This window comes from Hoplias malabaricus, chromosome 15 (genome assembly GCF_029633855.1).
Source record: "Hoplias malabaricus isolate fHopMal1 chromosome 15, fHopMal1.hap1, whole genome shotgun sequence".
Taxonomy (NCBI): domain Eukaryota; kingdom Metazoa; phylum Chordata; class Actinopteri; order Characiformes; family Erythrinidae; genus Hoplias; species Hoplias malabaricus.
The window spans coordinates 19,717,142-19,743,151 of NC_089814.1; the positions used below are offsets into that span (position 1 = coordinate 19,717,142).

Consider the following 26,010-nt stretch of genomic DNA (forward strand, 5'->3'; position numbering starts at 1 on the left):
CTGTTTAAAATTCTTTGTTGTGATGGCACAAAGACTGGCTCCTTTATATTCATGCTATTTGGTCTAGAGCAGTGTAGTCTCATCCATTAATGCTGGAGTGTCTTTTAAGTGAGGCATAAAACCACAGAGGTCAGTCTATAACCACTGATCACATTTACATAAATTAGTTTCAAAGAGTCTGTTCATTTGTAAGGGACAAGAAGACAGAATTTTGTCTTAAGAGATACAGTTGGCGTAAGTGGACCTCAGGAAGGAATATTAAAGTGAGGGTTAAAAAAAACCCTTCATATTTCTGGGGATAATTAAGTTGGCCCTGAAATAGGGTCAACTTGACGAGTGTAACAATACCTGGAGTTCTAGCAGAATCACGGTTCCAATACACTTACACCAGAATCCCACACAGTGAATTCCCAGTATCATGTTAGTGTCTGTGCTTTGCTGCGGACACTTTACCACCCAAATAATACCTGGTCACCGTCCTGTGGTAGAAACTGTGTTGTAGATGGGATAGAGGGCAGCTGATGCATTGTACGTGACAGCATTGGGGGCTAAAGTCTGTAAATGTACTCTGGGAGAAAAAGTGATACATTGATTTGTCTTCACTGAAATGTGTACAGGGCTGGGGACAACATGGCAGTGCAACTGTTAATGTCGCTGTCACGCAGCTCCAAGGTCCTGGGGTTTGTTTGTTGGAGCCATGATCCAAGTTACTGCTTGTTAGTGCAAGCTCCACTTCTGACTGTTTTTCCATATGCCTGTGATGTCCCTCACTGAGTTTGTTTGTGTGTGTTGTTGCAGGTGCCCACGGAGTCAGAGAGGAGCCTCAGTTTGTGACGGCTCGTGCTGGGGAGACTGTGGTTTTGGGATGTGACGTGGCCCACCCACTGAACGGCCAGCCCTACGTGGTGGAGTGGTTCAAGTTCGGAGTCCCCATCCCCTTCTTCATCAACTTCCGCTTCTACCCTCCCCATGTGGACCCGGAATACGCCGGTGAGCCGACCAGAAACACAACTGTGCTATGTCATTCACACACTCACTCACACAATCACTCACACACAAGGAGTGTTTTAGTAACTTGTACAGATGTTTTGGATGCACTGATAAAATTGTGGGTGGATTTACAGCTCTATTTGTCAGTTAAGCCTAGTCCTGGACTACACAGCAGTTTCAATTCTGATTTTTTCCATTGAAAGGAGGATAGAGTCCAGTCTTATCCCCTGTCTGAGAAACCACCCAGAAATGTTTCTAATTTGAATCAGACTTAAGTGGGAAAGTACAAGCCCAAGGGTTTTTTGTTCTTTCCCTGCACTATTTTTTTTCTTTACTCCAATATTTTAATCTTTTTAAAAAAAATAAAATATAACAGACATATAGGGTCTATATTCACCTACACTACTTTACAGAGAAATATAACACTTTATGTAGCATTACAAAGTCAGATAAATGACCTTTGTCTAAAAACAAAATCTTGAGGTTGTTTTTTTGTTTGTTTGTTTTTTGATTTTTTTGACCACTTCAAGTGTATTGTCTAATTTATTTTTTTAAATATCCTCTGAAAATTGTAAACATTGTCCTAGTGGCCATTTTCACTGGACAACCGTTTTCCCAGCTCCTCTTCACATTTATACAACAGGCTTATCTAAATGCCAGAGAGAATCTGTTTAAACACAACAAGAACATCTCTACAAGTCGGATTTGGAAAACCTGTTATTCTGTGATGTCAACTACAGTGTGAATCAGCAAACACCTAGAAGATGTAAGCAGTGCAGTCCTGTGGATCAGAGAAAGCTTCAGGGGAGTGGGTGATTGGGGTGTGTAGGTGGGAGGGGGACAGATCAAATGTAATGTTTTATTCTCAAATCGAGATTAGGAATTACACCATTGATACAGAGTCTGAGACAGAAAGGGCATCATTTAAGAGCATGTCAGATTTATGAAAGCATAGAAACTCTGATAGTTTATCAGACGTCGCTAGGGGCAGGATATGCAATTTTAATGGCTCGTGCTCACGCTGAATGGTAATGAGATGGAGAGGAAATTTTCCCCCCTTTCACTCACACTCCTGAAATCTCAGCTGAATTTTCCAGCAGCAGCAGCTTTAACGCATTCCTAATCACTGAACAGAAATGTTGAAATGTTGGTGAAAGGACTCACAAATTCAGACCCCCAGCAGCTCCACCAAGCACTGTGCACCTAGCTTCAGATGAAGTGTATTGCATACAAATGTGCAATACCTAAATGTGTTGTAGACAGACTCTCTGCAGCACTGCGACACTAGTTCCTTTCTGAAGTGACTGTGCTCTTTAGCAGTCAGGGAAGCAGCTCAGCTGTACCAAAAATCACTGTCAGAACCAAAGATCATACAACACACAGGGAATATCACATTATAGTGCATAAAGCTACAAAGTGCAAATGAATAGATAGTAAAAATATTTTGGTAGGTGTTTCGCAGTGTTTGATGATAAAACCGAAGGTGAAGTCAATGTTGCAAACAGTGCTGGGCTGCTATGTGAAAAATAAACAAACAGTCAAACAAACAAACAAAAAAGCCCATAACCCACTACCACTGCTTGCTGAATCAATCTGTACCAAGGAATCTTTACTCTTTGGCCAATGCTGATATGTGTGAAAGGGTTTGTCTAGGGTGCCGTCTTACTGGGCCTGGCATAATGCACTTGAGGAAAAAAACAAAACTGTGCAACGATGATATTTGTTGATCACACCAGTGAAATTGTTGTGATCATGTGGAACAATTAACCTTGTGCTAGTGGGCGCCCTGATTCTAGTTTGAGAATGCATTGGTACACATTCTAGTTTCAAACAATGTGTGCAGAATACAGTTCAACCTTAAAGGGGTTCAGAATCACCTAGTGCTGGGTGGTATACTGGTTCGCATCAAAAACCGAATTGTTTATATACCCGCTACACCAGTTTAAAATCCTAACCATGTTTGGAAAACAGCGCGGTAGTAAATTGTTTCACGGGGGCGTTTTTCATTTGCTGTGCTGCTAAACACGCATGGAACGGAGCTCAAGTATTCACGGAGTTGTTGAGTATGGTGAAAATGAACAGGAGAAGTTCTGAACCAGATGATGTACCAGATATTGAAGTAGAAGATTATGACCCAGAAGGTCTTTTGCTGAAAAAATGAGCCGTGTCTGTTGTCTGGAGTTACTTCGGGTTTAAAACCAAACAAACGGGTTTAAAACCGTGGCCTAAACAAACACTTACTACAAATGCTGTCGAGCTAAAGTCTCAATGGTATTATTGCTGGGAGTTGCACATTGTTGCTATTTAAGATTTTTGTTATTATTTATTTGTTTAAATATTGTTATTTAATAAAGATATTTGGGAATTCTTCCGTTTACAAGCAGCCCTGGCTACTTTACATCTAAATACCTCTTATTTGTTTAAATATGTTGTAAATTAATTAAAAGGTAAAGTGTCACGATTCATGGATGTCGGACGCACACACTAATAACACAGACATTTATTAAAGCGAACTATAATCAAACAGAAACAGACAGACTTGCTACAATGACGGTGGGAAGGAAACGATGACAATAGTTGAAAGGACAGACTAGACTTGGAAAACATGACACGGGAAAACAAACGAGAAACAGCAGAGACAGACTAAAGAGCTAAACAATACTAATGACCGATAACCAGGAAATGACATAAGGGAACTTAAATACATGATAAAGACGAGACACACCTGGAACAGATAACGAGGGGGGCAGATAACCAACGAGACTGACGAGGACGAGGGCGGAGACACGAACAAAAACAAACAGAGCCATGTGCTAAGAGATCACATGGTGGGGAAAACAAACACAGGACATGACATAAAGTTAAAAAAAAAAAAATGGTGAAAGATTGATAACATTAACAGAGTTTAGCTGGTTTACATAAGTTGTGAAAATTAGCCTACAGTTTTGAAGTTGTTAAATAAACTGTCATGCCATGTGATTCCTTCATTAATTTAGTGCCACCCTCTGAAAACTGATTATGACTGTGGGACCATGCAAACCTGTATAATGTGGAAATGTTTTTTTTTTTTTTTTGTACAAAGTACAATTCGTATGACAGTGGAATAGGGTACAACCACTCTACTGCAGAAATACGTCTCGCAATCAATGTGGTTAAATAAAAAGGCAAATACCGTGAAACAGATATAATATTGAAAAACACTGTGATATAATATTTTGGTCATACTGCCCAGCACCAGAATCACCCTTAAACCTTAAACCACCCCTAATTCTGACCCTTACAATAATCCCAAACTGTGTAAAATTCTCACAGCAGTTTACAGCACTGTTTCATAATGCGTCACAAAGTAGAATCGTTAGGAAGGTATACCTATCACGCTTTTCCACTGCATGGAACCTACATGACTCTACATGACTCGGCACAGCTCTTTTGCTTTTCCACTGGCCAAATCTGGTACCTTGTCCATGGAACTGAGTAAGTTTTCAGTCCCAGCTCGCACGGGGTTCCAACCGAGCCGAGTAGGTTCTAAACGGTGATGTGTAAACCCTGCAGAGTGCTGATTGGCCAGAATTATGTCAATCATCAAGAAATGCAGAGCTCGTTCAAATCCAGCACAAATTTTCCGCTTGTAAAAACTACAGCAGCTTACACATTTATTTTTATCGGACTCACAACGGCAGCTCGTAAATTTAAGTTGAGGTGTTTTAAAGAGGTTGATATGCTCCTTCGGCCGACAAAAATTTCCAGTGAAAGCCAAATGTGCAACAAGTAAAACTGATCTGTGAGAACTGGGGCGCAGAGCTGTGTTTAGTCCAAAAAACAACACGCAAATACACGATGAGTAAACTACGCCTAACTTTACGGCCACTATTGTTTTGGTTTTCAAAGGCAGCTCACCAGCTCCATTTCCAGGGGTACATTAGAATCAAGAAACACTGCACTCTATAATAAAATTTACAATCAATTGTAAGCAAAGAAAAACATTATATTTTCAGTAGTGCTGTTCCAAATACCATTTTTAGGGCTTTAGGGCTTTGGCAGGAATATACGATGAACATTCAAATATTCGTGGGGTGGTGGGGGGTGTTCATTGTAAGCAGGCGGTGTTAGTGTGTTAGGCTGTTTTCAGTTTATTCGTACAAGGACTTTTATGTTGCTGAGCCTGAATATGGGTGGAGTGGAGTGGTTTCAGAGAGTTTTTAGCACTGGAGAGGCTTAACATGGGTGAATTGGAGCATTGCCTTTATTGCTACCTTTTAGCTAAAAAGAGGAATATCCAAATCTCAAAATTAAAAACCATAAACCTACCCAACGAACGTATACAAATACCCAAATATTCAGGTTTAGCCCCAAGTTTCAGTAACAAGGCTACAATAAATAGCTGCTGATACTATAACAACAGTGGGAATATGTTAAAATGTCATGAAGAATGGGCCAATAGAAATGGTCAAATTTGTACGTTAACTTGCATTAGAAGAATGTTATGTAATGTTTTGTAGTCACCATTTAAGACATATTCACCCCTACATCCTGACCCAGTATAAAAATAAACAGGTGTGCATGCCTGTGTGTGTTTGTGTGTGTGGGTGTGTGTGAACATCTTTTGGCCTTCATCCTCTGTGCTTAGGGGCTTCCCCATACATACTCCACATTTCCTGTGATCATTCCTCTGATCAGACAAATGTCTGCTCTCTATCACACAGCGCTGCTTTGTTTAGGCCTGTGCGGCTGCAGCAGTGGCAGAGCTGTCAGCGGTCACAGTTCACTGTTGAGTAAAGAGAGTCATCTCACTCTGAACAGGCCATTCAATGTGCTCCAGACAAGCTCACTCTTTCATCTCCCACAATGGGACCATTCCTCATCATCCGCTCATTGAAACGCAGCTAAAGAATGCCATCTGACATGCCTCTGTTTGAGCTCAATCAATGCTATACACAGAGTGAGGTTATCCCTGGAAGTGGCCAAAGATGGCAGATAAATAAGAGCTTTGTCCAGTTCATTTATAGTAGATATATTGCTTTGGGAGTCATTACTTTTTGGTGCCTAAACATCTGGACTCAACATATATTCAATGCTAAAGGCTTCCTTTTGTAACAGAAATGGTAATTTAAGGAAAATGAAAAAACAGGTGAAAAAGTCACCTTCTGTAGTCCTTGTAAAAATAAAAAAGAGCACCGAAGCTGCATAAAAACACACGAGAGAGAGAGAGAGAGAGAGAGAGAGAGAGAGAGAGAGAGAGAGAGAGAGACCTGCTGTATTGACCTCTACAGCTCCCCCAGAATGTCTCCACCTGAGGACTATCTTTAACCAGCAGTGTGTGTCATTGTTGCTTCAACAATGCTTTAAAGACATCCCAATCCCTGCTGTCGTAACCCATTTTTCTATTTCCAGCTCAGCTTTATTGATCTATGCTTCTCCAGAAAGTGGTGGCATGCTTTTAAGCTGAACTTGTGAATGCTTTTGCAGGGAGAAGACTCTCTCACCCACATCTACCTAAAAGATCAAGTGTCTTTAGAAATGTTTATGGACAGAGATTTGTAGAAAGGTCTCCTAGCCTAAGGAGGCATCATGCCATCTGGCAGCAGTGATCTTGAGCTGCTCACATTTGGCTTTCTTGTCTGAAAGTGAAGAGCGGTCTGTTTGGTGGTACTCGTCATGACTCAGAGCATGTGGTAGTGGTAAGCGGAGCTTTTCGGACGGACAGGCCGACGGATACGGCGTGCGGATGATGACAGTGTGACAGTTCTGTGTCAGCACAAGAGAGAATAGCAGGAGAAACATCTGGAGCCCTGCCATCATTAACACTCCAGAGATCCGGAGTGTGTCTCCTAACCCACAGCAGACAAATAGTATACACGCATGGACATCAATGTCACACAGTGGCAAGCAATGACTATTAGAGCTAGGCCTTCAGTTTGGGCCATAGGTGTCAAAACTTAATCGAACAATGAGGGAAAATATGGTTAATATGACAAGGCTAACGTCTGCTAGCATCTCTCTGGGATTCCTAAAACATTAGTGCTACGCTAACACTTGTGCACAGGAATATTTCTGGCCTAGCAAGGTAAAATAAGGATGTTTCTAGCTTGAAAAAGGCTTAAACACAACGTGCAGTGCAGTATTTGTCTACTGCCATTTTTTTTTCATATTAACCTACTGAAACTGGTTAGACTACTATTTGTATCAAGTATTTCTTTCTTCATTTTTGCTCTTTCTTTTGCACATAGTTGCATCTTTTCTTTTATCCTTTTTCTTTCTTTCTTCCTTTTTCATTTCTTTTTCTTTCTTTCTTTTGTCATTCCTCTTGTCCTCTTGTCCTTTCATGTTCTTTCTTTCGTACATTTTTTCTATAAGTTTGTCCTTTCTTTATATTCTCTCTTTTGTTCTTTCTTTCTCTCTTCATCCCGATCAGTGTTGCAGTGGGTACTGAATCTTCCCAGAACCATTGGGTGCATGGCAAAGAACAATAGCACACCCTGGATGGGGCAACGGTCCATCACAGGGCAGCACACACTCTGTCGCTCGCACACTCACACCTGTGGATATCTATACAAAGCCACTGATATACACACATGCTTTTGGATTGTTGTAGGAAACTAGAGCACACAGGAAAACCACACAGACACACACCTTTCACAGACAGTGCCTAAGGGATGGGTCACATCCAGATCCAGAGGACCCTGGAGTTGTGTAACTGTATCGATGTCTTATTTGTAGAGCTGGCAGCAACACGCTTCTTTGCTGTTAAGGAAAGTTCTCTGATAGGATAAAGAGACTGGTGTAATATCCCTGTCTTCTGTTGTCTTGAAGCGAATTGCCTTTGCCTAATCTGATATAGTTGCCTGCCATCTGTTCAGAGCGGTCGCCAGAATTCAGAGAAAGAGGCATAAATCCCCATCAGTGCTTGACCCTTGAAGACGGCAAGTGTCGCTGGCAACCCATGCTGCTACAGCCATAATGTCTTGATGGATTTCCCTGCGTCTACTGTGGTTAGGGTTGTGTTTTTCCTCCACCGAGCTGGGAAAAGAGTGTCAGTAATGACCATAGGCTATGAGTGTTCTCCCATTGCTCCTCTCCCATCCCCCCGCTCTTACAGAGACTGCCTAGACTGACTCTCTGCCCTAATGCTGGACTCACCAAGCAAGCGCCTCATCAGGGCTCAGTGTGTGTGTGCGCTCGGGCAGAAACATAAACACTTAGATTTCATTACTGAAGCAGGGCTGTGTAATAACCTCCAGCGCTCTTACACACAGCTTCACCCAGGGCTCAGTCTCAGTGTTTACATGTGTCACGTACTGTTGAAGCGTTCTGTTGCAGTCATAATTATACACGCATAAGTGTGGATATGTGCATTTATCACCACTCCCAGGCACATGCTGGTCATTACAAGTTCTTAAATACGCCTTTTTGCTTCATTTGTTCACAAAACTTGGACAAACTTGGTCAAATAACATGTTTTGTTGATTTCAATTTTCTAGAAACACATTTCTTCAGGGGAACATTATTATTGTGGCTTTTTTTTCTACCAATTCAAGTTCAGCCCAAAACACTAATTGTTTATTTTGTTGTAGAGGAAATGCATTGCATAAATATGCTTGAAAAGAAGTGGGCATTAACTCATAATACCTTCTCTCCTCAGGACGAGCCAGTCTGCATGGAAAGTCATCTCTGCGGATTGAGAGGGTGCGATCAGATGATCAGGGCTGGTACGAGTGCAAGGTTCTGATGCTGGAGCAGCAGTACGACACCTTCCACAATGGCACCTGGGTACACCTCACAGTGAATGGTGAGTTTCTGCCTTTGGTTTGTTCAAAAGATCAGGCTTGTTTCTGCATTGTATGAACACAATTAGCACATTATTCAGAACCATATTTGAGCATATTTTGCACTTTTTTAGGTATAAGATCACCTTTTATAATCTTTATATGTTTGAAATAAATGAAAGATCTACCAACAAAAATGGCAGGCTTCGGCTACTTAAGTAGCAAAGCTGTTTATGTCCCCATCACCTTAATAACATAAAACAATGTTTACTTCATTAATGTACAGCTGAGTGTTGGCTATGGTGGTACCTGAGGCTGTACACTGTCTGCAAGTGCTAAGCAGGTGTTCTGTCAAGTTGTGCTACCTATTGATATCCTATAGAAGCTCTGTGCATACTCATACCCAGGAGGTGCTCTAATTTCAGGCTCAAAACTGACAAAAGGAACTGCAGTGTCGCCTCTTTTTGTTGTAAGTGTGTTGTTTTAGAAAGTTGGGCTGTTTTATAGGACTGAGGTTTAGGCTTTACTTGCACAAATACGTCTATGTTGATGAGCCTGAATACGGGTGGACTTGGGAGAGCACTGTTTTTACTGCTGGAGCCTGAATGTGGTGGAGCATTGCCTTTATCGCTAACCACATTTATACAAAACATTTAATATCCGAATCTCAAAATTAGAAGTTGAATACATACCCTACGAACAAATATCTGAATACCCAAATACTTGGGGGCAGCTCTATTATTCAGAAAATCAGCATTCAGCACCTGCTTTCAGTTTTGCTTTTTAGTTTTGAAACCAAGCTGCCGCCATGTCGGCTCAGACAGTACAGAGCAGCAGCATTATAGATCAGGGACGTGAATATATGTGTCCAAATTTGCGGACACAAACCCTGTGTGACTGCCGCGTTATATGTCCCTGCTTAACTAGCTAGAGGACCACCGCAGATACAGAATGACGCAGCTTTAGTAACTCAAACTCCATAACTGAAGCAGCCATGATATATTGCGATTGACTTGCATGGTCTTGGAGATGAACTTGTCGATCGTGACCGACGGCTTGGTTACCAACGTTTTAGAGTCACTTAAGATTGTGTACAAAGACTAATATGAAAACACACAGTTGTAACACCAACGAATTCAACTTCACATGCTCTGATCTTCATGTTATGAAAGTGTGCAGTTTGCTACGTGTGACTTTCCGCAGAACGCAGGTTTGTTGCTCACCAAACTTATAAAGGGCTGTGCATGGCCGTGTGTACAGAAAGCAGTGTGGATGACCAGGTGACAGTTTCTGATAATTACTGTTAGTACACTCATTATTTTTGTTACACGGAAGCCTGGGTAATTGAGACTGAGACTAATCCTTTCATGACATGGGAATCATTTGATTTATGGAAAGTCACTTTACAAGCTTATAACACACTGTTGGAGGACAGTTGAAGTAAATTTTCAGAAACACCCTGTGAAGGCAGCACATGTTGTGAGGAAACTGGTCTTGGACAGGAGAGCTTAATGAGTTTTTCAATCGGAATGGCCAGGGACCACTTACTTTAGCTGGAAAGAGTCCAGACAAGAACACCACAGCCTCTGTCTTGTTGTGCCTGTGTGACAGACACACACTAGGCCAGTGAGGTCTCCTGCACCCAAATCTCCAAAGTGATTTCAGCTCCAGTTCATACCTGTTAGACACACAATGCGGGAAGACTGCTAACAAACTTGTGCCAGTCTCCTAAATCTTGTATATAAAAAAAACTATCCAAGAGAAGGAATAACACTCATAACTTGTGTAACACTCATAACAGTGTGCATTAATATAAGACGTTTCAACCAAAAGTGATATTGGCACAATTCTGTTTCATAAAAACCAAATAAAATGCAGAGGGTATTTTCAGATGATGTCAGAAATGGAAAAGCATCAAATTGGAGATTCCTACAGTGACAGTTTACTGGGAAACTGACAGGTTTTGCTTACTGTGTCTTAGTTTTGAGGTCGCTGGATCACATTTCTAAATCTGGATGGCCCATCTTGCTGTCTTGTACTGTGTAGACTGGAGCAGGGTGTGTGTGTGTGTGTGTGTGTGTGTGAGAGAGAGAGAGAGAGAGAGAGAGTGGAGCACAGACTGTCTGTGTGAGGGCAGATTGAAAAATAGTGATTTGCCTTATCGGCTGGTCCTGCAACAGAGAGAATGAGACCACAAGAGCCCTGCAGCAGTCCGTGTGTGTGTGAGTGCACCATGTCTGGTCTTAAATCTGGCAGCTCAGCACAGACAAGGTGGAGTGTTGACAGGCCAGTTTATCAGCTCTGTGCATGTATATGTGTGTGTGTGTGCACGAGTGTACCGCCCAACATTTGAGTGTGACTAACAAACTAACAAACACTAGTATCAGTTTGTTTGTCTCTACTCTGCTCTGCCAAATGCTACAATAGTGTTACAGCCATTGCAGGTTACACAGCTGTCAAAGAATGGGCTTAATGCAGGGCGATCATTCATTCATTCATTATCTGTAACTGCTTATCCGGTTCAGGGTTGTGGTGGATCTGGATCCTACCTGGAATCATTGGACGCAAGGCGGGAACACACCCTGGAGGGGGCGCCAGTCCTTCAAAGTGCGACACACATTCCCTCACACCTACAGACACTTTTGAGTCGCCAATCCACCTACCAACGTGTGTTTTTGGACCATGGGAGGAAACAGGAACACCTGGAGGAAACCCATGCGGACACAGGGAGAACACACAAACTCCTCACAGACAGTCACCCGGAGCGGGACTTATGCAGTGATATTGTTAACAAATATCTTATGATGCTTCCTAAGAGCAGTGACACTTTGTTCTAGAAGGCTCCTTCTATAGTGTCACTGTCACACAGCTCCAGGGACCTGGAGGTTGTGAGTTCCAGTCCCGGTCCAGGGGTGACTGTAAGTCTCTGATTCATGTCCACTGTCCAAAAACACACATTGGTAGGTGGATGTGGCTACTCAAATGTCTCTAGGTATTAGTGAATTTTTGAGTGGAGTGTGTGTCACCCTGCAATGGCCTGGTACCCACTCCATGGTGTGTTCCCAACATGCGTCCAGTGATTCCTGGTAGGCTCCGGACCCACCGTGATCCTGAACTGACTAAGAGGTTACAGACAATGAATGAATGTATTAATTCATTATTCAGATTCCCTTAGATTAAAACAGTGCCTGTATGTATGACTACATAAGAACAACCACAAAAACCACAGTAAAATCACACCTCAGGTTGAAACATTCTTCAATGTAAAATGACAGAGCCACAAAGCCTAGTCAGCTTAACATGTGTATGAACACGGTACAAGCCCCTCCCACTCACCTGCCACATTACCGTAATGGGTTGCACACATGATTTTTGATCACTGACAGACGTTTCTATGAAAAAGGCCAAAAGAACATCCCTTCAGAGAGACAGGTGGGGTGTCACTGTCAGTTTGCACAGTTTATTTTTGTCCCTTCCATTATTTGTTACTGTATTTAAACCCCTGACCCTCACCCAGGGCTACTTAACACTACACACACTGAGCTGCATGGTATCGCTGTCACAGAGCATGTAATAGAACACTTCAGGCCTCTATTTCACACTTAATCTCTGCTGTGAAAAAGCCCAATTAGTAGCAGCACGTAGAAGGTAGAGGAGGCCATTTATTAATGTCATTAATATGGGTCCGGTATAATTGCAGTTTCTCCTCTCTCCACTCTGTGTGACGTTATTGCAGCCCACCGTGCTTCGAAAAACAGCATAAAAAAAAGCGTTTACGTAACTGCATGAATATATGCATGTGGCCCAGTGATGAATTCCCCGAGCCTTGGGGAAAGCTCCTAACGGTGAAGGGGAGAGTATGTGCTGCGGGCTGAAGCCGCTGTGTGTTGCACACTAATGCAGGAGCGGTGACGCTGAGTGAGTGGTGCTCTGCTGGCCTGTCAGAGAAGGGATTTGATCCCAGCAAGATGCTGTTGCCTTCCTCAGAAACGCTGCTGCTGTTGCTGTAACATTCCTGTGATATTCTCAGCCTCACAAGCTCAAAGTGTGATGCACAGGCCACAGGGAATGGAGGAGAAGGGAGGGAGGGGTGGAGATGATGTAATCTAGCATAAGCTCTGCAGGGTTTAGGCATTGAAGGAGTGAGAGTGAATGTTTGGAGAGAGTCGTGTGTACATGTGCATGCATATGTTTGACATATGGAAGTGCTTGTTCATATCAAAACATTGTCTATAAATCTAGTTACTGGGTTGTAAAGTTGAAACTTCCTCCCATGCTTTTTTCTGTAGAGATACAGACCTAGAACAATTTTGCTGAACCGATAGTCTCTAAAGCTTTACATCTGGTAGCAGTCAGTATCTACCAGATGTAGTGGCCAACCTAGTTTCCTCCAAAAGTTACAAAGTGCAGTCTCTGCAGTGCTGAGCCTGGAGTAGCTATTAAAGAGTCTCTTTGCCCCTTATTGCAGGCCAGTGAAGCATGACAATGATTTTGAAGCTATCATTTTAAAGGGACACCTTAATATTACAGTTTCCAAATATTTGTGATGCTGCACTATAGTGAATATAGTCACTATTGTTGTCACACAGGGCTCAGCCCTTTAGAAACTGTGCTTTGTAACTTTTGGAGGTGGGTGGGACACCACCTGCCTCCCTCTTCTCCCCATTTATTTCAGGACAGTGCTGCAAAACTACACTCTGCAATTGTAGGGGGAGCCCAAATCTTACCTAGTGTTACTTTTTAAGGTAAAAATATTCCCTAGTGTTGCATTAAAAATAAAGTTAGTGATGCACGATATATTGGCGGCCGATATATTATTTGCAGATATGTGGATATTGTTTTATTGATTGTTATCGGTCGGATACTGGAATTTTAGCTGATATTATATCAATAACTTGGTGCCTTTCTTGTGCTTGCACATAGGCACTGACGCCTATAAATACACAACTATGTCTGCCGTGTGGAAGTTTTTCAGAGTTTCGGCAGATTTCTGGGATTAAATCTCTCTGTGGTGAAAACTAATTAAAAAAAATATGAGTGACGCTCAGTACACGCACACACAGATAGTGGTGTAAACACACAAACACACACACACTCACACACACACACACACACACACACACACACACACACACACACACACACACACACACACAAAGCGGGTTAAACAACAACCACAGTGCCTATAGCTCTTCTTTTAAAAAAAAAATACATTAAAATAGATATTGAGTCATTCAGTGTCTGAGTTTATTATTGAAAAACGATGATAAACTATTACAAACAGTCGCTCACACACACTCTCCCCCTCACTCGCTTGCAGCCGCTTTATGCTGCTCTCTCCCTCGCTCTTCAAAACAAACCTGGTGTTACACTAATTAGTGCCCCTCTAGAGACCATTCATGCGGAACCAGCAATAAATCTTTGATTACAATATAAGAACTACACTAATGTACTTAAAAGGTAACATTTTTATTAATAACGTACAGAAATGTCCTATGACAACCTGCGATAAAAATATGTTTTGCTTTAATCCTATGTAAATTTGCTTTAATTACAAAAACATAAAATTATCGGTTATCGTATCTGCCCAAAAAATAATCTAAATCAGTGCATCCCTACAAAATTCTCCACAATAGTTGCAATACAGAGCATAACTGACATTATTCAGATATTTGTGGTCTCCCTAAAAAGCTATATATATCTTATCTAAAAACTCCAGCAGCACTGCGGTGTCTGATCCACTCATACCAGCACAGCACACACATCTCACAACCGTTACGCCAGTGTCACTGCAGCGCTGAGAATGATCCACCTACCAAATCATACCTGTCCTTTGGTGGCTTCTGGGGTTCCAGATCATTGAGGAATAGAGTAAAAGGAGGCTAATTTTGCTGAGCCACTGATCAGCGACTGTTTGTAGAACTTCATTTGTAGAATGGGACGTGGAGTTAACAAAATGGACAATGTAAGTGTAGAAACAAGGAGGTCACTTTAATGTTAATTCAGATTCACAGAAAGGCGACATTCACAATTTTAATGTGAATGTTTCCTCTCCATTTGCTGCTCTCTAGTCTGTTTACAAGCCCCGGTGTCTGTAAATGGGTTAAAAAAAATTTGGTTTAGCACTCTCTCTGCTCACAGCAGACAAATGGCATCTGGAGTTTTTTAGACAAAGGAGAGAACTCTGCACATTGAGAAGCACAAATCGAGATGAGGATATTACTCTATTCTTGCTCCATGGGTGGGTAATATTGACTTATTTTTGCAGTTTCTAAATACTTAAGGTGGAATGTCTCCAAATTCAGGAGATGACTGCATTACCGAATGTGCTACAAAAATTAACTGAACTACTTCAGTTACAAATTCCAGAGTTTTTGTGATAATTCAAACAGAGAATAAAAACTTACAGACAAGTTAAACTTCAGCCACATACAGTCGTTTTTATTTTCATCAAACATACTATTCCACATTAAACGGAGGAGCTTCTGAACATAAACAAACCAGAGAGAACATAATTCCCCCACAATAAAGAGTTCTTTTCACTGGGTGATATTATGGTGTACTCTAGCATATTGTAACTCTTGGGACAAAGCTTTTTTTCATTGACATTAATGCTAACAACATTTGAAAAAGCCTGTTGCTATTTCTTTTGTTTCCTTTATTCAGGAAACAATGCTCCAGAAAAAAGCTGAACATTAACTTGAAATCACTCCTTCCTGCATTAATCTCCATAATAAGTAAGGAAGGTTTTTCCTCATCCTTTAAAGTTACTGATTTAGAGTTACATGTTTTTTTATTCTGACTGGGAGGATATCTGCCAGCGTTCACCAAAATGCAAACTCCTGCTCAGGTGGGCCTTGCAAACTCAGTCAGGATAAAGGTATCTGACTTCGCGCCAGTCAGGACATCCGAAAGCTCCAGTATTATACAGGATGCTGTCTTCATCAGAGGGACCGTATATCACTGTTGGCAGTGTCGGCAGCACCTTGTTTCAGGAAACTGAACCGCCCCTCCTCAGTCTGCTGTTCTCATGCCAAGGGCAGCAAGTAAATCTGCCCATTGGATAGGTTTACTGCCGACCCCTGCTCATCCCTGATCTCCACATGATTATTCTCTGGCCAAATAAGACAGAGGAACTCCCAGTATTGCTATCCTTTAGCCTGACTTGGTTTTCCAGATGCAGTGTAATCAAACATCTACTTTCAGGCACTAACAGACTTACTTGCTCCTTGCTACTGTTCCACCATCATTATTAGACCATAACCGTGCACACAAGGTCAAGCTATTTAAGGAAGAATAATCCCCAGCCAGACATATACAGTCAGGAGCCTGCAGGTAATGGCTTTAATATCAAGAACGGTTTCCGAGAGCAGAGGGAACATTTTCATGGATGCTGGTGCGGTGTAGCTTCTTTTATTCATTTATTTATTTATTTTTTATATCCCTTTATATAGCATGAGTCTTTTTATCCCCTGCTCCATTTGATCTTTAGACATGCCTGTCAAGGTTGCTTCTCTCTTTGGTGCTGTCTCACACAGAGAGGAGAAGACACTGTCTGCTCAAGTAGGACATTCTCCACATACCTTTGCCTTTTTCTCGGGTAGATACCTTGTCTGTACGCTTAAATGCCGTGTTGGTGTTACACAGCGATATTGATTTTGAGTTGCTGAGTGCCTCCTTTGAAAGAACATTTTAAAAGCAAATAACCTGAAGATATATTATGTTTTATTTGTAGAACTATAGTTTTTTTAATTTTTTATCACAGTCATCCCTCTGCATCCTCCATAGATTGGCTCCAGGACCCCCAGTGGACACCCAGACCTGCATGTTTTAGTGCCTAATTTAAAATGGCCTAGTATTTGCCTTTTAACCTAGACAATTTCTGCCGAGTACCTTAACTCATATCCAGAGCAGGCTGCGGGAGTAGTTTAGCACAGTCCTGCTGTGTACACCAGGTCGGATCACATTCTCACTAGAAATGAATCGCTCCAGAGTTTGTTTGGGACTGGACCAAGACCACCTCCTCTCATAGGGTTCGGTACAGTTGTTTTGGTCCAAATCTGAGTGCGATTACCTCGTTCACACCTGAGATGGATTTTTTTATACATGTGCTGAGGGAGACTGTGAAATGGTGTGAGGTGAATTGGAGGTATGTGAAATCGTGGGAAGCTACATGTATGTATGATATTTTTGAACTGTGTATAGATGTTGTAAACTACTGCATTGTTTATAGTACATTGTGTTTAGTATGAAACCGCCATCCAAGCCTAATGTTACAAGCCTCTGTAAAGTATTCAGGGCCGTGTGCATGGCTGAGAGTGAATCCCACTTCATTGTTTTCTTATTCTGAGTAAAATAACCCTCTTATTTCCCAATTTCTTTTGTCCAGCTTGTTCACTGCTGCATTATTACCCTGAGTTTCTGACACCTTCAGGCTCATGAGTGAGTAGTGAGTGGACAGGCTGATAAGATGCAGTCATAGTCAATCACACGTTAAATTCAAGTACATTTTGGATCAGATCAAGGCACGTTTTGCACTGGGCCTGCGCTCATTAGTACAGTTTGGCCTGCAGTGTTTGTGCTCATAATGGCCGCAGTCATTGAGGCAGTTACAGTGAAACAGACCATGGTCCCCATACGAGTCTGAGCAATTCCCCTTGTCCGAGTGTAAACAGCCTGATGGGGTGTTAGTCATCGCTGTGTTGTTCTGTTGTTCCTTAAGCTTCATTTGAAATGCACTCTTTTAGCACGTGTAGGATATGAGGCTTGAATGAACGAATCCTCTGTACTTTGTTCAGTCCTCAATTCTGAAGTCTTTCTATTGTGTCTCAGTGGATAAAGCCTATATCTTGTGGCTTATTTGCATAAGGAATTAGATCTAATAAAAGCAATTTTGCTTTAAACATGTTGTTTGTTGTTTTCAATTTATTGTTTTTCAGAGTCAGTCTAATGCCAGGCCAATTTCGCAGATCCTGACAGGAATGCATTTCAGGGCCTGGATTATAATTAACTAATTGGACTATTTGCCTTTTAATCCAACTCTGAATTCAATATGCTTTTTTTTCCCATGTCTGTTTGCATTAATGTGACAAGGCTGTGTGTATGATGAAATTTTAGGGCCACTCAGAATAGTTTACTGCAAGTATTAAGGGGCAGACACAGCCATCTGGAGTGAAGTTAGGAACATTAAGTGTTTGGTCAAGTTTTCACAGGTTTCAGAAGTATTAGGTGTACAAATAAGTTTTAAAGAGTTTTTTTTTGTGTACTGTGTAATTGTAATTCAAATTTCACCGTGTTTATTGAAATCCGTAAAGGAGAAAAAGTTTTGAGTCGCCAATCCACCTACCAACGTGTGTTTTTGGACCAAGGGAGGAAGCTGGAGCAGCTGGAGGAAACACCCGGAGACACAGGGAGAACACACCAAACTTCAAGTCCCGGGACTTGAACCCATAGCCTTTAGGTCCCTGGAGTTGTGTGACTGGGACACTACCTGCTGCTCCACCATGCCACCCATATGTTTGAATTTTGAATTACAATTATACATCACACAAAAATACTTCAGAACATATTTGTATATCTAATAAAAACTACTGTATATACTTTGTCTTCTGGCACATCAGGCCAACAAACACTTACACAAGAAACAGTGCTTACTCAGAAGAAAGAGCCAGACTGACTTGGAGGAAATTTTCATTTTAGACTTAATTGTAAGGAACAATGTTTTTTCTTGAACTATTCAGACTTTATATTCGTTGTATGTAATAAGTGCAAGCTCGAGCCTTAGAGGCCAGTCTCTGTGAGTTAAACTTTGCCTCCCAGACTACTGCAGAAAAAGAGCCTAAATCTCACCTAGGTTTCTGTAATCACCTCTTGATGATCATTTGAATGCAGCTGTTGAGGAGCCACAGTGTTATGTTCTGTAGCTGAGGTCAGAGGTTCGATTATCGTAGAATGCGGTCTACATATTTCATTCCTCGTGGCAGGGTCAGAGAGGAGAGCAAAGCGGTTAAATCTGTTCCGGCATGACGACACGTCAGCGTTAATCCTGTGGGATTTAATGAGATCCCCCCCCAACAGTCGGAGAGCTGCTGTTGTTTAGGCTCAGCCTCATGCCAGACCAGATAGTGTTGTGAATGGACTACCGCAGCAAAACCGTGTTCCTCCTCATGTCGTGACATCGAGATTGCTTTCTGCAGATTATTGTATAGTGTAAGCAAACATTGCAGCTCTGCGAGGAAAAAAATAAGTAGTTGCAGAAATATGCTTCGACCCAGATAGAAATAACCTAGAGTAGTGTGATGCAGTCAGGAGCACTGTGGGCAGATTTACTGGACAGAGCAAACCCAACTCTCATGATAAAACACAGCTCAGTGGAGAGGGACGGAGTGCCGTACTGGTGCACACTTACTGTTCCGAAATGGAAGTGCAACTCAATGAAAAACTTTTGAAATAGATGATTCAAAGTTAGTTTCCAAATCTAGGAATGGGTCAAACTCAGTTCAAATGGTTTTCCAGCCATTCATATTATGCTTTGTTAGATTAGGGCTGGTGGGTTCGATTCCCGCTCCGGGTGACTGTCTGTTAGGAGTTGGTGTGTTCTCTCTGTGTCCGCGTGGGTTTCCTCCGGGTGCTCCGATTTCCTCCCACAGTCCAAAAAACACACGTTGGTAGGTGGATTGACGACTCAAAAGTGTCTGTAGGTGTGAATGTGTGTGTGTCTGCGTTGCCCTGTGAAGGAGTGGCGCCCCCTCCATGGTGTATTCCCGCCCAATGATTCCAGGTAGGCTCTGGACCCACCGCGACCCTGAACTGAATAAGCGGTTACAGATAATGAATGATATGAGATTAGGGCTGTAAATATGCAGCTAATAGCGCTAATAAATGTCAGATGTCAGTAGTTGCAGAAGACTTTTCTGCAAATCCAAGCCCAAATGTTCCCTCAATCTGTTAAAATAAGAAGAGCAAATAACTGGGCTCCTGAGTCACACTTTGGTCTAAGCATTTTTTCATTTTTATCGCCAGGTGTCAGTGAGTGGGAGTGAGTGGGTGTTGTCTCAGGTGTCTGAGAGCAGAAGTCCTGGACTGATTCTCGATGTGTGTTCTTATCTGTACTTGTGCTCTTGTGGACTTGGGAAAGGTCATCAGTGGCAGCCCAAGTAGTGTTCCATTTAAAACTCCACATCCAGATCGAATACTTGGATTTGGGCTGTTTTTACTGAACTGTGAAAATCTGCTTTTAGCAGTGCCACTTAAAGTTTCATTTAAAATGTTTACTCTCTAACCTCCTCCAACCAACCTGCAACTGTTTTATTTCATTTGTTTTCATTTATTTGGATTGACTTGTTCCTACTTTTATTACTTTTATGATTTCTATCTTTTTATCTTTTACAGTTTGTGTGGATTTATTTTTACTGTTACTATTATTTTATAAATACTGTTTTCCTTTTTGATTGCAATTACTGTGTTCTGTTTCATCATTTTATGCATATTTCATGTATTATTTTAAAATAGTTTTGCTACTTTTTTTTATTATTAATAAGATTGTTATTTGTAAAATATCAGTCACTGTTTGCTCTGTACTTGGCTTCACTGTAAATGAGGGTCATGCTCATTGTACTCCCGAGTTTGATAAAGGTTGATTGATGTGTTCTTGCTCTGCTCGTATTATTGTGGATGCATTGGGACATGATTTCTGTAGATTTGAGAGAGTCAGATATCCCAGAATGCATTTCACAACAATCTCAGCATCCTCCCATCCTTGGGAGTTTGTACTCGTGAGTTGAACTTGCCAGGTTTGCACTACCAAGTACAAGCGGTTTGAACTTGACGTACTTTGTATTGAGAAACAGCTCTAGAGTCCTAGAGGGTTGGCCTCACAGTCTGTGTGGTTATGATGGTACACCCTCTCCTTCATTCTTTCTGCTCCCAGTGCTAGCATGCACGAGCGTCTTCCACTGTTATGAAAGATCTGGGCAGTTTGCATTCTCTTTGCATGTTAAGCTGTTCACTGGGATTGTTTTAGTGACAGATTGAATAGGATAAAATGGTGGCTTGGCCTTACAGACTTGGCTCACTTTATAGATGAAATTTTAACCCCTCTCACCCCATCATTTTCAGTGATGGTGTTTTAGCTGCAGTTTAAAGAAAGGAGTGGTGAGTTGCCCTTAAGTGTCTTGGAAGAAGCCTGTGGTCACACTTCTTAATCTTAAGCAACACCTTAATCTATGACCCAAAGAAAGGCCTGCGCTGTGTCCAAAATGGTTCCGTATGCACTGTATATTTCAGTATTTTGTGGTTCCACCATTTTGTAGTAATATAGGTAGTGTGCAACAGATATACATTAGTGAATAGCTGCGACACATAATCCACAGCTCTGTTTGGTGAAAACATGCATGAGTTAGTGTCCAAAATCATTCTCCCCCCTCTTGAATGAATATAGGGAATAGAAAATAGGGAGCCATTTCGGACACCGCGCTGGTGTTTTGTAGCAAGTCCAGTTTAAAACCATCAGATTAAAGGTTCCTTAGGGAACCAGAGGTGTGTGGTGTCCTTTGAAGGATGTAGCTAAAAACATGTCAGTAGGGAAATAAATGGTGGGAGTTGTAGGAGTTGGCCCCATGAATCAAGTACTGAGGAACACTGTGCTGTGAGGTTGCCTTCTGCTTTTATGATGAAGTCATTGTCAGGGCACAGAGGCGCTAATTGGCTGCTAGACAGCTGTGTGTTTAATTAAGAGGGTGACAGAGTGGGCTCATAGCTCTATGAGATGGAAAAAGCTGTACAGAAATTTAAACTGCTTTCCAACAGTCCTAACCAAGTAAGGTTGAAATGGGTTTGGATAATGTAGATGTACCACCACAGTGACAGCAAAAGGTACAACAGTAGTGCCAGGTTTTCTGACAATGGTCAGAATTTCATTGGTCTAACGTATGACAAAACTGACTTCTGCTTCACATATTCACCATGTGGAATGGGATTATTCTAGTGCTCTGTAAAGCTGGTCTTTGCTGCAGTTGCTATAAAAGTATGCAGTTGTGGGTGGTGAGAGGAAAGGTCAAGTGGACTGCACTGTGGAGGTCTGTGAGGAGCTGGTCATACTGCAGCCACAGGCAGGGCCGATGGGTTAGGAGCTGTCCATAGTGTTGATGCAGTTGACGTGGGGAGCTGTCCGTGGTGCTGATGGCCTCATGCTTGTGTGGGTGCTGAGAATTCATCAGTGTGGGCTAAGCCATATGCTTCAGTGGCTCTGCAGATGGCGTTATGGTCCACTGTCATGCAACAACAGATCACTGGAGAATGATGGCAAAAATGTGTATAAATTTGCCCCTGTTTACACTTGGCATTAGCGTTCAATCACTCTGATAACGTCAAATACGGTCAGCATTTTGAGAACAAAAAATCTCAATTCATAACCAAGAAATCACAGTGTATACATGGATGATTTTATGTATACATGATTGAACTTGAGAGTTTAGTACATCCTCACCTCTTTTTTATTTTTTGCTTAAATTCCACCAAATCAATAGACCTCTCCAATTCTACCCTATAAACTGAACTCCCCCGTCACACATTGCCACCAACACTGGGGCAGTAAAGACACATGCTTCATTTGAGAAACACAACTTCACAATTTCAACCACTACCTCTCCTCGCAGTGCCGCTAATGCCCCATCTTTTGACTGCCTCACTTGCTTTAGAAGCATGCCCACTGCCCAGGGTCCATCACATCAGATGACAAATGGCCATGGTTGTGATGAGTGGCGAGATGGACCCTCACTTAAGACTCCTGGCCTTGGATGCCTGAGACATCACCAGGGATTGAACCAGTGATCTCTTGATGATAAGGCTAATGTTCAGCCCTTTTGACCTTCTGTAGTCGTTCCATATGCTTTGTATGTACAGGGTGAGGCAAAAGTCGTTGGACACCCTTTTATTTCTTTGATATGCTACATGACCACCTTCCCACTGGAAAAACCCACCCTTGATCCAATACGGCTGCTTTTAAGATGGTGGCCATGTTCCGGACATAGCCTGAAAGATAGGCACCCTCACACATTACTTGCTGGAGTATTCCTGTGACATTTGACTTGCCCTGTATACACATATGATAGGCTTTACACACAATGGCCAAACCATGTTGACTCTCTTTTGTATCTCCAGTGATAGTCTATTAATCTTAGTATTTGAACCAAGTTGGTTAGCTACTCTTCATGCTTTCAGTTGTGTTGGTTAAGACCCATGAATAGTCTTGTTGTCTGTTTGTGTAGCAAACTATCAGGCTGCATTTTGATGTATGCCTGTAATTAGGTGAGATCTGAGTGAGTGGTGAAGCTCAAACTGGACTCCAGACAGGTTTAATGATGTACATCTGGAGTCAGTCCACAACTGTAAAAACTGGACCCTAACCATATCCCTAGGAGTGTTCTGTCCCTTTACACAGTTAGCTGTGTTTAACATGTGTTTAGCAGTGGGACTGGCTGACTAAGATCAAAGTGACTGAAGTAGATTAGTGACTGAAGTTATATATTAAATATATAATGCATGTAGAAAATGAAAAGCCTCATTGGATCCTTTCATGATCTGCTGTGTGTGTGTGTGTGTGTGTGTGTGTGTGTGTGTGTGTGTGTGTGTGTGTGTGTGGGCTCGAAGGTGGAGTTGTGCCAGTAGTGTCTGTGTGGATGATCTTCTAGATCTCCATCAGTGTGGGTAAAGAGGATTTGCTCATTATGATTTGCCTGTAGGAGGATGGCTGCGGTGTTTGTGTTTGTGTGTGTAATTAGCTCTGACTATCATTCCATCTCTCTTTCTCTATCCACTGCTCAGTCTTCTGCTCCTTTCTGCTGCACTCGCTGCTGTTTTTCAGATATAGACAATCTGGCCGCTCTGCATTGTCTCAGAAAAAGCGTAAACTGACTCTGGTGGAATCATTGTGTGATTTTTTTATATTCAACATTGTGTTACAATGGATCCTGTACGACTGTAGGTTTCAAAGTCATAATACACAATTATCCATTTCATTTGCATTCCCCGGCAGACGGCCAGAGACAGACAGACATACAGAGAACAATGGAGAGGAATTAAAGAGAAAGATAAAGAGTGAGATAACCCTGGGTTTAGTAATTGCATCAGTACGTGCAGTAGGACCAGCAAGATCTGATTTTCACTTAGTATTTCCATTCCTTTCTACTGTCTGCTTTCACATGTTTTTCCACGCACGGTGGCGCAGCAGGTAGTGCCGCAGTCACACAGCTCCAGAGACCTGGAGGTTGTGGGTTCGAGTCCCGCTCCGGGTGACTGTCTGTGAGGAGTGTGGTGTGTTCTCTCTGTGTCTGCATGGGTTTCCTCCGGGTGCTCTGGTTTCCTCCCATGGTCCAAAAACACATGGTGGATTGGTGACTCAAAAGTGTTCGTAGATGTGAATGAATGTGTGAGTGTGTCTCGCCCTGTGAAGGACTGGCGGGTGTGTTTTTTTCAGCTTAACTGACTTTGTAGTTCTACAGTTGCAGACTGTATTTCACCTGTTTCTCTGCATACTTTCATATCCCCATTTCTCCCTGCTCTTCCATGGTCAAGTCCCCAACAGGACCTCCACAGAGCAGGCATGATTTCTCAGTGCTTCAGTGGCACTCATGTGTTGGCGACGTGTTAGTGTGTGTTGTACAGGTACAAGTGGGTCAGACACAGCAGTGCTGCTAGAGTTTTTAAAGCCCTCAGTGTCACCTCTGGAGTGAGAATAGTCCTGTGTCCACTGATGGAGGACTAGAGGACGACCAATGCAAACTGCAACAACAGATGAGCTGTCTCTGGCTTTACTTCTACAAGGTGGACCAAGGAGGTAGGTGTGTCTAACAGAGTGGACAGTGATGGGGCACAGTGTTTAAACATTCCAACAGCACTGATGTGTCTGATCCACTGAGAATGATTGACCACCCAAATCATACCTTCTCTGTAGGGGTCCTGACCATTGAAGAGCATGGTGAAATGGGGATAAGAAAGTATGCAGAGAAACACAGGGACTACCATCTCTAATACAGCTCTAATAAAGTGCTCCTGTAAGGTCCGTGGAGCTGATAAAATGAGTGTAAAGTAATAAATCACAAAAAATAATTGAAAAACACATGTAGGTAGAATATAAACACAAATTAGAGCTAGAAACTGCAGCATTTTTTTCTACCTCTGTTGAGAGAGAAGGTGGTGGATTTATTGTTTTAAATTATATGTTTATAGAAGGAATTTACAGACTTGGCAGATTCATTAGTCAGATTCAGTTTGAAGGTACAGATATCAATCGGGAGAGTTAGTGGGGGATTTCTGTGGCATGGTTCATGTTGATATTGTAATTATATTGGCCATATCAACATTTTGGCCATATCATCCAGCTCTAGACAACAACCTAAAGCCATGACTCTCAGATACATGTCAACATTACATTCACATACAACAAGATTTAATGTTCTACCACATTAAATCATTGAACACCCCATAGAGGGCACTTTGAACCATGTAACATATAGTAGCCTTTACTTACTGTAGTGTTGTGTAATTTATCTTAAACTAGTTAAGGGCTCCATAAATGCACTAGGATCAGCAAAGGGTGGTGAAATGTGTTTTTTCTACCTTCCTACCTTCTCCAGGACCTTCACATGAACCAATGAGAGACACTGCAGTGCAGTTCTGTAGATGTAGGTGATGATGTGGTGAAATGCTGTATTGAATGGAAGGTCTCCATTGATTCTCAGGTAGATCATGTATCTGACACTGCAGCGAACCACATCCAGTCTGATCTTAAAAACAGTCATGTCCATGCTGTGTGCTCAGGAATACAACCATCTGCCCTTCATGCAATTCTTGCGTTTGTTCTCTTGTGGCATGGCTCATGAAAATCAGTTTCAAGGCTGATACCTAGGTTAGACTCTACCCGGTTTGCACTGAATATGTAAACACACTCAGGTTGAAGTGAGAGAAACTGATACATAGTTTTATGTTGGTTTCTTTAAATCTTATATTCTGTAGTTTATGCCAAAGCTAGGACACTTTTGGTCTAATAACATGCTTCATTTATATTTTACACATTCTTTTCATGCTCACATTGTATATATTTATATATCTGTACTTATGTAAAAAATATGACCTGGAGGTTGTGGGTTCGATTCCCGCTCTGGATGACTGTCTGTGAGGAGTTGGTGTGTTCTCCCTGTGTCCGCGTGGGTTTCCTCCCACAGTCCAAAAACACACATTGGTAGGTGGATTGGCGACT

The 26,010-nt window shown here is 42.0% G+C and overlaps 1 protein-coding gene across 2 annotated transcripts in view; it reads left to right on the plus strand.

Moving 5' to 3' along the window:
* igsf9bb (immunoglobulin superfamily, member 9Bb) overlaps positions 1-26,010 on the plus strand; it is a 133,485-nt gene that overhangs the window by 34,623 nt on the left and 72,852 nt on the right. For both annotated transcript variants that reach the window (XM_066645711.1, XM_066645713.1), the window contains exons 2-3: positions 799-990; positions 8,630-8,776. In XM_066645711.1, the coding sequence (XP_066501808.1) occupies positions 799-990; positions 8,630-8,776 (339 nt within the window). The remainder of the gene's footprint in view (positions 1-798; positions 991-8,629; positions 8,777-26,010) is intronic.